At 39.3% G+C, this 15,750-nt stretch overlaps 1 protein-coding gene across 1 annotated transcript in view; it reads left to right on the top strand.

Moving 5' to 3' along the window:
• Positions 1-15,750, top strand: part of LOC120502356 (von Willebrand factor D and EGF domain-containing protein-like) — a 164,234-nt gene that overhangs the window by 101,970 nt on the left and 46,514 nt on the right. The window contains exons 16-20 of the mRNA XM_039710115.1: positions 1,265-1,515; positions 2,745-2,964; positions 7,594-7,731; positions 10,236-10,376; positions 11,936-12,091. Of these exons, the coding sequence (XP_039566049.1) occupies positions 1,265-1,515; positions 2,745-2,964; positions 7,594-7,731; positions 10,236-10,376; positions 11,936-12,091 (906 nt within the window). The remainder of the gene's footprint in view (positions 1-1,264; positions 1,516-2,744; positions 2,965-7,593; positions 7,732-10,235; positions 10,377-11,935; positions 12,092-15,750) is intronic.

The raw sequence follows: 15,750 nt of genomic DNA, 5'->3' as shown, positions 1-15,750 counted from the left end.
TCAACAGTTATGCCAGGACAATCTGCTGGACAAGCATTTTAGAAAGCTCTCATAACACAGCAGCAATAAAGGAGACACATATTTAAATAATTGCATCGTCTAAGCTGTGCTATGGAAAGCAAAGTTGGATAGAAATTATATGCACCACAAAAAAACCCCTAATGATGATTTCCCATGAGCATAGTGCAAGGAGTCCTTATGAGAACTCATATATAGTTCATAATGTTAGAGCATGGCTTGAAATTAATCCTGGGTATTAGAAATGTGCTTTAAGTTAAACAAAACCATGGTCAAATTACACTGTGAAAGATTCCTTTAAATATCAATACCTGTCAATTTGTACTACTGGCTAAAGAGGAAAGATGCCATGAGACTGAGGAGGCTTAGGACATGGAGATGAAATTCCTGGCCCTGAAAAGAGCTGCTGTCACCTCAGGGTACTCATCTGATCTTACTTTTCCTTGGTTCTAATTATAAAATGTAATCATTTTCTCTACCTTGCCCTCCTTACCTATGTACATTGAAAGTATTTTCAGGTAGCATATATCTTCTGCTGTTAAATAGCCTTGTAAAATTAGGGGGGCTTATCTTCATTAAGGAAACACTGAATGTAAACAGCAACCCCAGAAATAACAGTGCCAGCAGTGACATGATACACAGCACAGTCACTGGGGATGGGCAGCCTCTGATGTGTCTCTGCTGGCACTGAAAAGACCTTTGCTCCTGAAGAAATGTCCAACTGAATTCACTCAAACTGCTTGTTTAATTACTCCTCATGGGTAAAGGCAGGAGAGTCTACTCAGTGGAAGAGTGACAATTTATTTTTCCTTCTGAGTTGCCCACCCAGTTCATTTGTCATTCAGCATTTTGAGATTTTATTTAAATGGATGGATGGTAGGTAGATTAAATATGTATGTAAGTATAAGAAATATAACTAATTTCAGTTTTAAGAAGAATTGGGACTAGGGGGAGGTTATAGACATCATGTATTATTTACTCCCATATATAAGATAGTGCATCAAAATTAATCCACCTGCAGGATGGTACAAAAATTCAGCATAGGTAATGAAAAAAAAGGGGAGGAAAAAGGTGGTATTTTGGTAAAGCTATTTGCTGCCTCTAACACACAAATCTCTTCCCCATCAGCCTCTGGGCATGATCTGCATGTTTTCTTTGAGAGCATTCCTTCAAAGACCCACTCTGAGAATCTCTACGTGGGAGAAACTGGAGTTTATGTAATCATGGTTTCATTTTTGCTGTTTAGACAACCTGCCTCCTGTGTTCCAGGCCCCCTCCAGCCAGCTGCTGACATTTATTGGTGAGAATTTTGTTTACCAGCTAATAGCAGTGGATCCAGAAGGGTCAGCTGTGCTATTCATCTTGGAGGCTGGGCCACGGGATGCCAGGCTCTCTCCTGCTGGCCTGCTCCTCTGGAAAGTGGATTCAGAAGAAATGCAGACCTTTGAATTCACTGTGTCAGATGAGTGCAATGCACAGAGCAGATACTCTATTGAGGTAAGGGAAAGAGCACTTTAAAGGAAAAACAAAACAAACCTGTTTGTCATGTCAATGCAATTGTCATCATAGCTAATAATTTGTTACTGTCTTGAAAAACAAGGCTTCAGCTATTTCCTCATAAGTGTATAATATCCAGCACAGCAATAATGATCAATTAATGGAATAAATATCTCTGAGAACATAGAAACTATATACACAGAGAACAAGAGGGAGTGCTATTGATTGCTGTTTGAAAGAACATTCTTGCAGAGCCTTTTAATGGTTCATTAATCTGCTTTAAAATTCACATTTTGCATCTGGATTGCACAAAAAAAGCATATAACATAAAAGACCAGGCTTTAGCTATAAAAGGGAGATTATAACTCATTCTCAATGATATTTTTAGAGGATGTCTTGCTCTTATGTCTTTACTCCACACTCTAAGTTTCTTGGCAGAGCTTGTGCATGGCTTTGTCTTTATTGTATGGGCTAACATTAATCCTCTGATCAGATGAGCTAATAAAGCAGGACACAGACTCTTGATATAAGAACAGTTTTGTGAAGAAAAGATTTTTATTCCCAGAGATTCCTATTTTTGCTCATTCAAAACACAAAATACCAATCTGCTGAACCCACACAGCAAAGGGGAAACTGGAGCCTAGATATGGCTGTAATGGAAATATTTCAAGTTAGACCTGTGTTATCTGGGGGAGATAATGCAGAGCTTTGAATCTGTAGAAATGCAGTTCTTGTACATACGCAAAATACAACCATGGATCTCCCTTCCCTGAAGGGAGACACCAGATAAGGAATGCCACAGTCATGTTCCTGCCTGGGAGCCATTTGTAACGTGAAAGAGGAAGGTGGGCAGGCAGGCAAAAAGAAAAGATTTTTCCTTTCTTCTTCGAAGAATAAGGAACAAATTCTGCCCTCAGATACGATGTGAAATCTGCTGTTACAGCAAATAAGATTGGGTTTTTTTCCTTATAAGAAGTCAGAATGTGCCTCTTAAATGATGAAAAAAAAAAAAAAAGAAATCCCTTTGAAGTCGAGCTCTCAGTCAAATAAATAAGTACAGTGAGTATAAGACCATCTACCTAGACAAAGGAAATTGGTTAAAATAAGTTTCCGTAATAGTGGATAACATGTTTGCAGTGCAAATCTCTCCCTTGCAAAACGGGAACAATACATATCCCAGCTGTGGTTATTCAGAGGAATCTTACCAGAATCCCTTTTGCCTTTTCCAGGTTGGAGTGAAGCCCTGCAGCTGCCTCAGTGGTGGCACATGTGTCACCAACATTAAATACCCTCCAGGCCTTGGTGAATACCTGTGCTTGTGTCCAAATGGATTTGATGGAGAATTCTGCCAGGAAGACATCAGGGACTGCAAATCAAACCCCTGTGGCAGTGGAACCTGTGTGGACAGCGTGGGGAGCTACTTTTGTAAATGCCCCCCTGGCCTGGGAGGTAACACCTCTCTGTTTGCATCTCTGGTTTAACCACAAGTCTGGTTAAACTGAGCTACAGGATTCTTTCAGTGTAGCATGACCACAACATCTGCCAAATGGACTGCAGACATAATCCTGCTCTTCTGCTGCTGTGGTTCAGCTGTAGACATAGAGAGATGATATTTTTCTATCTAATAATGAGGAAAAATAACCTAAAGCTCTGTTGTCCTGAAATGATCACTCAAGGAGGATGTGAACCTCGCAGATCTCTGTTGCTTCCTGCTCGCTTCCCATGGATTTATCCATCCATGAGATGAGCTAGGAGAAGACTGAGTGAAAGAGAGAAAAGGCAAAGATCCAGGGCCTTTTTTGCACTTGACAGGATTTCACTTAATTAAGCTGAGGAAAGAACTAGGATTAAATGAGGTTTCTTAGGTCTAGGAATAAGAAGGCATGGAAAACAAGGAAAAATAAATTTTCCTTTAGTCCCACTTGAAGCTTCATTAAATTTAAGCACTAGAAAATCACAAGCCCAGTGAGTTGCAAACACGATGATGAAACAAAATCTAACCCCTGAAACTCTTCAAGGCTGGTGCCCTGGTTTCAAAATTCTATCCAAGCCAAAACCAGAAAAGCTGGCCAAAGTGTGATTTTAAGAAATTAAGGGAAGAAAGATAATCACTTAACCCCCTTCTCTGTTTACATTCTCGAGACACATAAGGTTGGCTGCTGCCAGTGTTACAGCTTGGAAAAATAAAGTAGAAATAACATCAAATGCACATAATTATTACTGCTTATTGTGCATATATACACAAAAACATTCATTTTTAAATAAAAGCAGTGAACAGATTTTACTCAGTGGGCAAGGTACCCTTCCTGCCTGTCAGCAGCTTTATTGCTTTGGCCATGTGGGACTGCAAGCCCAGATTTCATTTCTATAAAATTCCAGCAGAAATTAAAATTAAAAATCCTTCAGAAGTCCATAAAAATAGCCTAAAAGATTTGTGACACTTAATCTGTGTTGACTCCAGTTGATGCTGCCTAATGGCCAAATCCTGCTGCTGTCCAAAGTCTTTACAGCACCAGAGACTCCACTGAGGCAAGAGCACACAAGCCTAAGCATGGAGAATAAAGCTCTAACATAGAATTTTGATCAAAATATAAAAATCCCTAGCCAACCAAACATATGAAGAATGTCTGTCATCCCCTGGAAAGAACATTCCTATGAGCACAGGAAAAACTGGGAACTTTTTATGATAGATGTGTCTATATGAAGATAGACAATGAGAAAACGTTTTGATTGCCTGTAAATAGTTTGATTGAATGAATAAAAATCAATATAATTCCATTAATTAATAACTTCAGTGGAGCTTCTGACTGGAGAGACAAGGACACACAGAATCTTGATGGCCACAGAAAAAACAGATTTTGCTTCACCTTTAGATCTTGCAAGTTAAATAACAGTACAAGGGTTTTGCTATTCTTCCCAAAGTGCCAAAACACAAGCAACAAAAGAAAATAAAATAAGATATGATTGAGTGAAAAAGGAATACATCTCAAAGTTTTAATAGCAGGTGAAAAATTATAAACAAGTGGAGCTGCAAGCCAGCTGGGAAGCAGATGATTTTACTTCAGGGCAGGTTTGGTGACAACAATAAAAGCTCATTCTTGATGCTGTGTTTATGCCTCAATTCCCCAGAAAACCATCAATAATCTAATGAGAAGGCAATGCTATTCAGCTCAAGTGACAGCACCACTTCACCATCAAATCTTTACAAATGATGTAAACAGGCATCATTTACAAATGTACAGCAAACAGGCAGTAGAAACAAGGAGTGAACTTGTGAGAGCTTCCCCAGCACCCCTGCAAGGGAAGCACAGCTCAGGTGCATCATGTGAGGGTAAAATGTAAGGATGGGAGCAAGGCAGGGAGAAATCCAGTAGGAAATCTGAGAGAAGGCTGACTCCAGAGTTATTACTGGATCTCTGAGTGTTCAAAGCTCATTCATTTTTCATCTGCATTGTCAACACGACAACAAAGCTCCCTGTTGTTTATTCTTCTGGCCACAGAAAGCAAGAACATCACCCACCTGAGAACTCATCCCTGATAACTATCCCAATCACAAAATCATTTATTTCTTTCCCCATACACCAGTGATTAGTACAAAGTTGGGGGTGGGATGGGCAGCAAGATGGAACCGTAATTTCATTTTATATTTCAGGAAACTGAAGAAACTCCCAGGATTTGTTACTGGTTTCTAATAACCACAGAGACCCTAAATGGGATTTTTCTGTTCCTTTAGAGTCAGCTTAATGTGAATACAGTCAAAAAATCTTTCTTTGCATCTGCAGGTGGTCAGCTCCTATCGAGGCATGAAAGGACTTTATTTTCTCAAACAACTTCCCATGCAGGGATGGAGAAATATAGCTGGCACACAAACAGATGGCTCAGCCTTGGAACTTGATGAACTTCTCTTCCTATTATTTTTATTTGTACTGTAGAATTGCCAAGACAGTTGAGACTCCCCTGTGCTACAGTGCACAGGAGGTCCTGTAAACAGAATAATTGACACTTCTTGGTGCAGTTTTGTGTCCATTTCTGCTGCTTCTTCAGCATCATGCAACCAAATTTGAGTCTTTGCAAACATTACTCCTTGAATTCATCAGGAATATCATTATGCCCAAATTGGTCAGACACTGTTTAAAATCAAATGTCTCTATGTAAAAAGTAGTGCTTGCATAGTTCCAGCTTTACAAAGTGGCTGAATTTTATCTTGTTACTTACAGTGTTCCTTGATTTCTATAATGCTCTTGTCCTTGAGATATGAAAGACAGCCCTTAGCAGTGAAAATAGAGTATTTGAAGGTGAGAAGGGAAGTATGAGGGACCAAGGGAGAAGTGACTGCTGTTACTGAAACTGGGAACATTGATCCTCCTCTCATAGTTTATGGTAACATGTTTATTCTTTGCATGATACTCAGAGAAAGAAATTACTAATCTAATCAGAGGGCTACTCATTCAATATTTTCCATGTGATGTCTAATAATTTCCCAATGAATCACCAGAAATCAGCAGCAGAGAAAAGCAGCCTGATGCCAGGAATGTGATAATTGAAATATAATGAAATATAAACAGTCAGCCAAAATTTAACAAGGGAAGGGAAAAGGTAAGCCCAGCCCTGCAATACTGTGTGATGTCCAGGTTCAATAAATGAAGCAAGAAGCATGAAAACCATAATAAATTATGTTGACATGGCACAGGAAAAGAGATACAGCTTTCTTGCTGCTGCTCTTTTTTCCTCAAGAAGCAGGCATGGGAAGGTGATGTCACTGGCTTTTTAGGCAGCTCAAACTATAAACAGACTTCATTTGAGTTTTCTACATTGAGATACTATTTTAACATGAAAGGACTAGTGGAAGCTGTCTGCAATGCTGAAGCAAGGATAGATTATGTTGTAGGAGGTGAATAATAACTTTCTGTTTTTATCATCCTGCAATTCATTCCTCTGTGACAAATTTCTTTTCTGAAGGAAAAAGAAAAAAAAAAAAGAAAAAAAAAAAGAAGATTCTTTTATCCTTAGACCTTTTGTCACAATAAAAGTGGATATCTGATATGGATCAAACCTTTCTGTACCTGTGTCTTGAGGCATGTCCCTGGATTCTCCAGAAGCCGTCCCAATCTCCTTGTTTATTCCTGCAGGGACAAAGGGGATGTTTTAATAAAAGTGGTCAGGGTTGGTTTGTGGCTGCCCTCAGGGCTGCAAATCCTGTGACCAGCAGCAGCCAAGCAAGTTTGACCCACTGCACAGAGACAGCTGCACCCGAAACCTGGAGGAGTTTTAAACAACATTATATTTGATTATGCTGCCTCATTGCTGTTCAGATTGTATTTTTATCTTTTGGGTCACCCTCCCTTAATTTGATTCATTAAATCACTCAATGTTGTGAATTTGAAAATCAATTGCTTTAAGGGATTTTTAAAACCTTCTTTCTAAAATCAGGAATAGTCAAGTGATATTATTTTGGATTCAGATCCTGTGGCAGCCTATCCTCTCAATACCAGTACTGTGCCTCAGTGACATTTTCAGAATGTTCCTTCAAATTTTTATTTTCAATAGAAAAATGTGGGTTGTTTTTAAAAATCTGATCATTTTGTAAGGTTTACCTTTAACCAGACTCTACCAGGCCAGTTCACAGCTGTGTGAGGTTCACATAGAAACAGAAAGTACAATAGAGGTCAGTAGTGGCTCCTCATATCCTAAAGCCTAAAAGGTGAAATTCAGGGGGTTCTTCAGTACATTACAAAGATCTCATATTAACAACATTAACAAGACAACAAAAACAGCAGCAAAGACATGACATGCAGGGGCAATATTAATTTCATTTATGTGCATTTTTATTTAACGTGCACAGCTTTCCATGAGCAGTAGTCTCAAATTCAGCACTTCTGGTGCCAATAATGACAGCAATAAACAGTGTGATAAAAGCAGGTTTAAGTGAGACAGTGGGGAATTTGGCTGGGACATGAGTGACATACCCTGTAATGAGTTTGAAGCTGAGAAGTGAGCCTTTGTCTGCTTCAACATTTGAGCTGAACTATAAACAGGGAACCTTTCCTGATTATTAACTTCCCCTTTGCTTTGCCACAGGGCTTACTTGTCAGGAAGACAAGAACGAATGTGAAGAGAGTCTTTGTTTTCCTGGAGTATCTTGTATTAATACCTTTGGATCTTATGTATGTGGAATTTGCCCAACTGGGATGGAGGGAAATGGTAAAACTTGCAAATGTAAGTGTTTTACATGATTTATTTTAAGAGACTGGGGGAGAATGAGTTCAATTCTACTGCTATTATCCCTAATTGAGTATTTTGCCACTCATTTCAAGTACAGACCCTTAAATGTACAAAGCAGACTATTGTCATATTATATTGATGTGGATATTTGCAAATTGCTCTGCTATTCATTCTGGTAGAGAAGGAGCACCACAGACTACAAAAAAGCACTTCACAGATAGATAATTTGCCAAGGACACGCTGCACGTTCTCCACTATTTCACTCCTAAATACACATCCATGAGTGAGTATTTGGTGAGCACCTCCAGGGCTGATTTTGCTTTGGGCGGCAGCTGCCAGGAGAGTAAGAGAAAGGACAATGTGCCAAACCTTTCCATCCTCTCTCCTCTGTTTCCAAGCTGTGCTTTCATTAGAGGACAGAGCCCAGGGAACACTTGGCATGATGTCATTCCTCAGATCCCAGCTAGTGAAGGAAAGGGCCATGAACAGTTTTAGAACTGCTCACTCAATATTTGCTTTTAGAGCAACAGATTCTTCACGGGGGAGCCTAAGATGACTCTGTACTCTGAGACCTTCCAGTGCACTTGATGTGACTCACACACACTCTGCTTGTTCCAGGCACATGGACAAAAGCCTTCTCCAAAAGAATTTTTTTTTCTTTTTTTTTTCTTTTTTTAACCAGAAGGAAATAAATCAACACTTGAAGACTTTTTTACTTGTTTCTTGGTATTTCCAAAGACATCCAAGCGGAAGATGCTGATATTTGCTGTGCAGCCATTAACATTTCCCCATATTGACTACAGAATGGAAAAAAATATCCATTGCAAACAGACTGAGTGGTAGCTGCAGGACCCTGGCACCAGCAGCACTGCTTTTGCCAGATTTACCAAACATTCCTTCAATCATATTGCCAAACACCTGTATATAAAGTTTTCTGTGATGTAGCATTTGGCCACATTGGTTATTTCAAAGTGATTTTGCATCTGTTTCCCAAATGCATATTTTAACTTGACCCACAAAGGAAAGGTATACCAAACAATGTGCTTTTGAAAAATATAACATTTCTTACTTTGCATTTTTTAATTACAGGAAAAAAAAATTTCTGTTTCTGAAATTACATTTATTAGAAGGAATAAACTTGTGGGCTTATTTGTCCACTCAGGATAGGATAAAAATCATTCTTTTTAGCTCTGATTCAGAAACTTAACATTCCTGCTGTTACCTCCCTTGCTTAAGTGAGTATAAAGGGAAGGAGGACTGAAGCTGTTCTATAGCTTCTAAAGTGAGCAACAGCTCATTGTATTGTTTAATATACAAAGTGTCAGAATTTCAGGCTCTATTAAGAGCAGAGAATATTCAAAAGACCCAAGGCAATAACTGTTTAGCTTGCAGCACTATCCACAGACTGTACCTCTAATTCATTACCTTAAAATTATGCAGAAAGTCATATTTTTCAGTTACCTTATTGCATCCATGTGCACTTTTCACAAATATTTCAAAGCACACAAAGCTGGCAGCTGAACTGACTGAACAAACACACTCACCAGAGTTTCAGAGGGAAGGAGAGGTGTCAAGAAGGGGAAAAACTCAGCCAGAGCACAGCTCCCAGAGTGAGGTGCAGCATCCCCATCCAAGGGGCAGACACTGCTTGACCTGAGCCTTTCCAGGTGCCCTGAGCCCAGTGAAAGATCACAGGGCACATTCAGGCTCCCAGACAAGCAGAGTTCAGAATGATTATTCTTTTTAGCTCTGATTCAGAAACTTAACATTCCTGCTGTTACCTCCCTTGCTTAAGTGAGTATAAAGGGAAGGAGGACTGAAGCTGTTCTATAGCTTCTAAAGTGAGCAACAGCTCATTGTATTGTTTAATATACAAAGTGTCAGAATTTCAGGCTCTATTAAGAGCAGAGAATATTCAAAAGACCCAAGGCAATAACTGTTTAGCTTGCAGCACTATCCATGAAGACTGTACCTCTAATTCCTTACCTTAAAATTATGCAGAAAGTCATATTTTTCAGTTTCCTCATTGCATCCACGTGCACTTTTCACAAATATTTCAAAGCACACAAAGCTGGCAGCTGAACTGACTGAACAAACACACTCACCAGAGTTTCAGAGGGAAGGAGAGGTGTCAAGAAGGGGAAAAACTCAGCCAGAGCACAGCTCCCAGAGTGAGGTGCAGCATCCCCATCCAAGGGGCAGACACTGCTTGACCTGAGCCTTTCCAGGTGCCCTGAGCCCAGTGAAAGATCACAGGGCACATTCAGGCTCCCAGACAAGCAGAGTTCAGAATGCTTGGGCATAGTAACTTTTCCTGTACTTGCATGAAGCTTTGCTGCACGTCAGCAGCTGGACCCACCTCATCTACCTTTATTTGCTTGCTGACTTGCAGAGTAAATTTGTGCCAGGTTACCTGATTTGCTGTTGCTGTGGCTTTTTATCATCAATCACAGCTGAGCTCTAACACCTTGTTTTTGTCTCTGTGATGTTTTCCACAGCTGTGCTTGCTGCTGACGTTACAGAAGCTTTAAGCAATGGCAAAGGTGAATTGAACAGGACTAAGGTTAAGCAGCCACTGCAATCCTTGGAGACAAAGGATTCTCCTGTAATTAAGTATTTTAACATAAGTGATAGGCACGGTAGGTATACAAGGATATGAAATATTTTTCATTTGGGAAAGATTATGGATTCAGAAATCATTAATTTTAACACCTTAACAGTAAACACAAACTGGCTGTTTATAACACAAGAAAATTTGAGTTAGAAAAAAACATTCAATACATCAGACTGTGGATTGCTGCTAAACAATTTGACATGGAAGGCAGGCATTACAACAATAACAACCAGAGTGGTCAGGCTTAATTAGACATCACCACCTCTGAAGCAGGACAAAACCACCCCAAATTGAAGTGATCAGTGCAAAGCAAGATGAAAAAGTGGCAGCTTATGGCATGGCAGCTTGCCATGACCAAGTGATGCTGTTGTTTTATTTAAGTATCTATTGGGCAGCCATTGAATTGCTACAGAGTTTTAATCATGAGGAATGAGCTTGCCTGTGGCAGCAGCTTTTCCCAAAGGTGCAGCACTCTGGCATGGGTGTGCACCTGCACCATGATTGTGTTGGTCCTGCTTTAGTGAGTGTTGCATTTTTAATTGATTTTCCAGGGAAAGCAGGCAGCAAAAAATTGAGATTGGTCATATCTGTTGTACAGAGACAACAGATAAATAACATATTTTTATATAAAAATAAATATATATAAATATATGTATACATATTATACTTAAAAATAACATCTTTTATATGGAAAATTAAAGTATTTTTTCTTCTTCCTCTCTTTTTTTTTTGTACTATCTGTACCAGGCCAGCCAACCCCTAAGCAGAACCTGCCTCCTGCAGGTTCTGGTTAGTGTAGGTATCATCCAATCTCATGGAACTATATCTCACAGTGTCCTATATCATGATACTGTAGGTAAAGAGCAAGAATAATGCAGAAAATGCATGAGAATCATGATGGAGACCTCCGTGGGAAGCAATTAAAAAGGATCTACAACTATCATTAAGATTGTATTCATCATCTGTTCTCCGCCTTGACACTATTAAATACTTCACAGGCAGTTCATATACACTTGCTATTCAGTGACATCATAAGTGGTGAAATATTGTATACTACCAGAGTGTTAGATTTTGCACATAGTCCTAAGATAATTAAAGCAGTTTTCTGTAATACAAGGTTTGACACATTAAGGATGATTTCCAGATCAGTAACATATGTACTTCACAGTGTAATTTCAAAAGTACAGTATAGGTTCTGTAAGGTTTGATAATTACCTTCCAAGTATAAAAGACCAAAAAAGATGTCAAATAATACCTTTTCTCACTCAGTTAAGCTTTCACTTATGCTGAAAATTACAGTTTCTATATTTTACATGATAAACGCCAAACAAGTTTGAGTAATAAACTTCAAAACATGTAATTAGAGAACTAATAAATCTTGCTTTAATGAGAAACAGCTGTTCTGTTACACTGTGCCTACAGGACATTCTCATCTTTGGCTCAAGGTTTGCGAACATTTCGCATTAATTAGATTTTAAAAGAATAAAAGTAGTTATAAAGCTTTAGCTGGGCTAAATCTTAGGTATGTGTTTCATCTGATAAATTATAAATAAATGCTTGACCTGCCTTGTTTTGCCCGTGCAGGAGCTGTGGCACAGGTCCCCAGCTGTGCCAGCAGGCCGTGTTTCCCTGGAGCGCCCTGCTTCGACCGCAAGCCCCCCTTCCTTGGGTACCTCTGTGGCCGCTGCCCTGAGGGGTTTTTTGGAAATGGCCGGAGCTGTACCAAAGTCCCCAGAGCAGGTACTTCCTGGTTTTTTGAATTTTACAATTTTTACAATTTCTACATTTTAGATTTTGCATAGGAAGGGTGTGAGACTGTGTGAGCTAGCATGGCATCACAACACTCTGTACTCTGGGATCAAGTGCTGATGGCTGTGTTGTGCCACTCTCAGCTGAGGAGCAGCTGGCAGGAATTATTTCAGGAATACCTGGCTCCACGAGTTGAAATCCAGTAGATAAACCACCTCATTTGCTGCTAGGGGGAATTCTTCACATGAGGACTTGTTCAGTGGTATGAATCACCACATCTGTGTTTCTGCCACAGCACTGGCACAGGAATGCAGGGCTCGTTTCCTCCTCAGTAGGATCAGGACATGACATGATAGATACATGCCAGTATCACTCAGCCCTCCTTCTTTCCTAATTCTTCTTCTGCAAGGCATCTGTTCTGCAAGGTGACCTGTGAAGGCAATAATAAACAAAGTGTCATGCAAAAATAACTATACCTGAAGGTGTATAGGAATGAACTGAAGGCAACAGATAATTAAGGAATTTTTGTAGTATTGTTCATAACCTGAGCAGTAATCTTCCTTGGGAAGCTTTGAAAATCAGCTGCTCCCATTAATCACTGAGGATTGAAGAGAAGGCCTCATTAAAAGAGATCTGCTGTGGTGAAAGAAAAGCTGGGTCCTGACCTCAGGCACAAAGTGGCAGTGGCACAGCCACTGCTGTCATCTGATCCTGGTCTCTCTCGATGATATTCCCATAATTCAATGTATGGTTCTATAGGCACAGTCTGGATGATTGTCCCCTTTTTACTGCCAGGAGTGCTCATGTTTATTCCTTAATGACAGTAGTTGCCAGGTTAGATTCCTTAAAATCTTTTTCCTAAGCATTCAAGACAGAGTGGCTTGAAACCTGTCAAATTGTTCCCTGACCTTCTACACTTGACCAACCCCCCTTCACTTCCCATTCTGTATCCTAATCAATGGTTGTTTCCCTGCTGTTATATTTTAACACACTCTATCAAAGTGGAAGCAATTTTACTGCTTAGTGTAGGTATCATCCAATCTCATGGAACTATAAATTGATTTTAGCCAGTTCTCCGAATCTAAAGGTCACAAAAATAAACTCAACATTTTTCTCTCCCTAGCAATGAGTATGTACAAAGTATTACTTAGTCTGCCAGCATCACTAAGCCAGCTATTGACTCTTCTATAACTTGGGGAAGCTGTAAAAGTGGTTGAGGAAGAAAAAAAATCATTGTGCATATAAATAACTTTTCTGTTATTGCCCAAAGCTGAGCCTTGTCATTAATGGGATAATGGGATACACATTGTGCACCCCAAAGGTCCTTTAAATGCTGTTGAGTAGAACAGACTTTCTACAGCTGCAGGCATTGGTACAGTAAATCAGGCACACTTACACTGGGCTTATATAAACATTAACCAATAAATTTGTCTGTGTTCTAGAAATGGAATGCACAGAGAAGCTGCCATTTGCTGTTATTCATACCTGTCATATACAACTCCAGACAAAGATTTAAGAAATATCCCAGGTATCAGGACCTGAAACAAGTACATGCTTCCTTCAAAAGTGAGCTGTATGTCAGAGACAGGGGGATTGTTTTACACTTTTCTCTTGAATATGCAAACTAGGCAGGAGTTCATGCTGAAAATGATGCCAGCTTGAACACTTCAGGAAGAGAATGAAGAGGAATTATTATTTTTGTCCAACAGAAGCTTATATTCACTCCTGTGAATTATATCACAATACAAGCAATGAGAATCTTGTGCCTCAAGGTTAAATGAGAATAGTCATTTGTTTTAATACTTAGAAATGGAAGCAATTGTTGCAGCTTTATGAGTGTCCCAATTTATGGGCAAAATGATGGGTTTAACTTTGCTTCCCAAGTGCTTTGCAAGTAGAAGCAGAAGTATTGTACAGCACTGATGATTAAAAGATATCAGACAAAAAAGTATTAACTCTCAATTAAATGTATGTACAGTTGTGGATTATGATTATTGTGAAATCCTCCCTGTTGTAATAATAGCTTCTCTCCCTTGTAACTTATGCCATCAGTCTTCAAATGAAACAGAACAAATCCTCTTCAGCTTGCTACAGTGCTCGTGAAGGTACTGGGATTATGTGCCACTTCTTTCCAACTCAAGTAATTTTAATCTAAAAATACTCCCGCTAATCCCTATTTTGTACTTTTATTGGCTGCTTTTGACATGAAATTATACTCAATTGCAGTGATTTAAGGATTAAAGGATAAGTATTTCTTCATACCGAAACCACAAAAATTACCCAACTGCCTTTGTAGGCTGCTGAGGAGTAAAATATTCCAGAGGAAAACTGTTTCCTAAATCAATGTTTGATGAGCAGCACCCAAAAATTCCTTCAATTTTGATTTATAATCAACAAAATACCGTTTCCTCGGCATTGATATGTGATAGGTATTCATCTCTCAAAGTGCTTGACTTGCTGCAAACTACGTAACTCTAAAAATAAGTTTCTGAGCTACGTTTATCTGCTCTAAAAATGCAGGGCCTCATTCTGTTCTCACTTACATATTTTACCTGGCTTATATCTGTAGTTTGTACCACTTTGAACCAACCAGACTTGGTTGCAATTTTTCTTGAAGTAAATCAGAACAGGCTTAAGGAAAAGCCAGTATGGAATTTCACATATAAAGGGAAGTTTTTTGATTTTTTTCTAACAGACTCTCCTCTCAGAAATGAAAAGCTATTCCTGTCCCTTTCAGACCCATAAAGCAGGTATCCTACATTTATTTAAAAATTTACTAGTAGGGTCAAAAGTCCCTTAAGTCTGCTGGCATTGCAATAAAGAGGAAAGCCTGAGGAATTTAAATCTGTCCAGGCTTCCCTGGGCACATTTCACTTTTGTATAAAATATCTGTTGCTTTTTTGCTAGAAGAGGCAGATCTATTAAATCAAACCACCCAGCATCATTGGTCATATTCTTGGCACAAAGAAAATGAATATATCCTAATGGGGATGCTGGTGATGCTCCTGCACGCTGCAATATCAGTTCTCGTCAGGAGCTGTGGGTATTTCTCCAGACTGCTTTCATCACTCACAGTCACACAGATACCCATCTGTTTGCACTTTCTTCAGCAGGTTAGAGAGCTTGGTGTCATCACAAAGGATTTATTTTTTAACTATTAGTAAATCAGCAATTTTACTGGACAAAGCAGTGCCACATCCATCACCCATAAAAGATTGTTTGTTCAGAGCCAGCTCTTTCTGCCTCTCCTGGTTTAGGCAGCTGAAGATCAAGGGAGGGGGTGATTTTATGATCTCTGTAATGGAGTTCTGCTTTCCCATTCAGAGCACCACTGCAAGATCTCCTGTCATAGCAGTTAATTTGCAGTATTGTAGACATTTGGCACTTGCTATACTTTTGCATGTGCAGCTATTTGTTATGTTTACATGCTCTGTGCTTCACACTCCTCCAGTGTCTGCACTGTGCATCTGAATTCACTTTGATTTTACATCAGAGAGACCTCTGTCACCTCCTCATTTGCACCGCTGTCAGATCGACATCAGGTGCGGATTTAAAAGGAGAATAAAACGTTTTGAAGTAAAAGGTGCGTGTCTTTAAACACACACTGCTCAGTCAAACACCAGAGGAACATGTTAACCTTAAGTTTTGCA

This window comes from Passer montanus, unplaced genomic scaffold, assembly GCF_014805655.1.
Source record: "Passer montanus isolate IOZ18808 unplaced genomic scaffold, ASM1480565v1 scaffold1, whole genome shotgun sequence".
NCBI lineage: Eukaryota > Metazoa > Chordata > Aves > Passeriformes > Passeridae > Passer > Passer montanus.
Note: the sequence above shows the minus strand (reverse complement) of the source record. Positions and strands in the feature narration are given on the sequence as shown.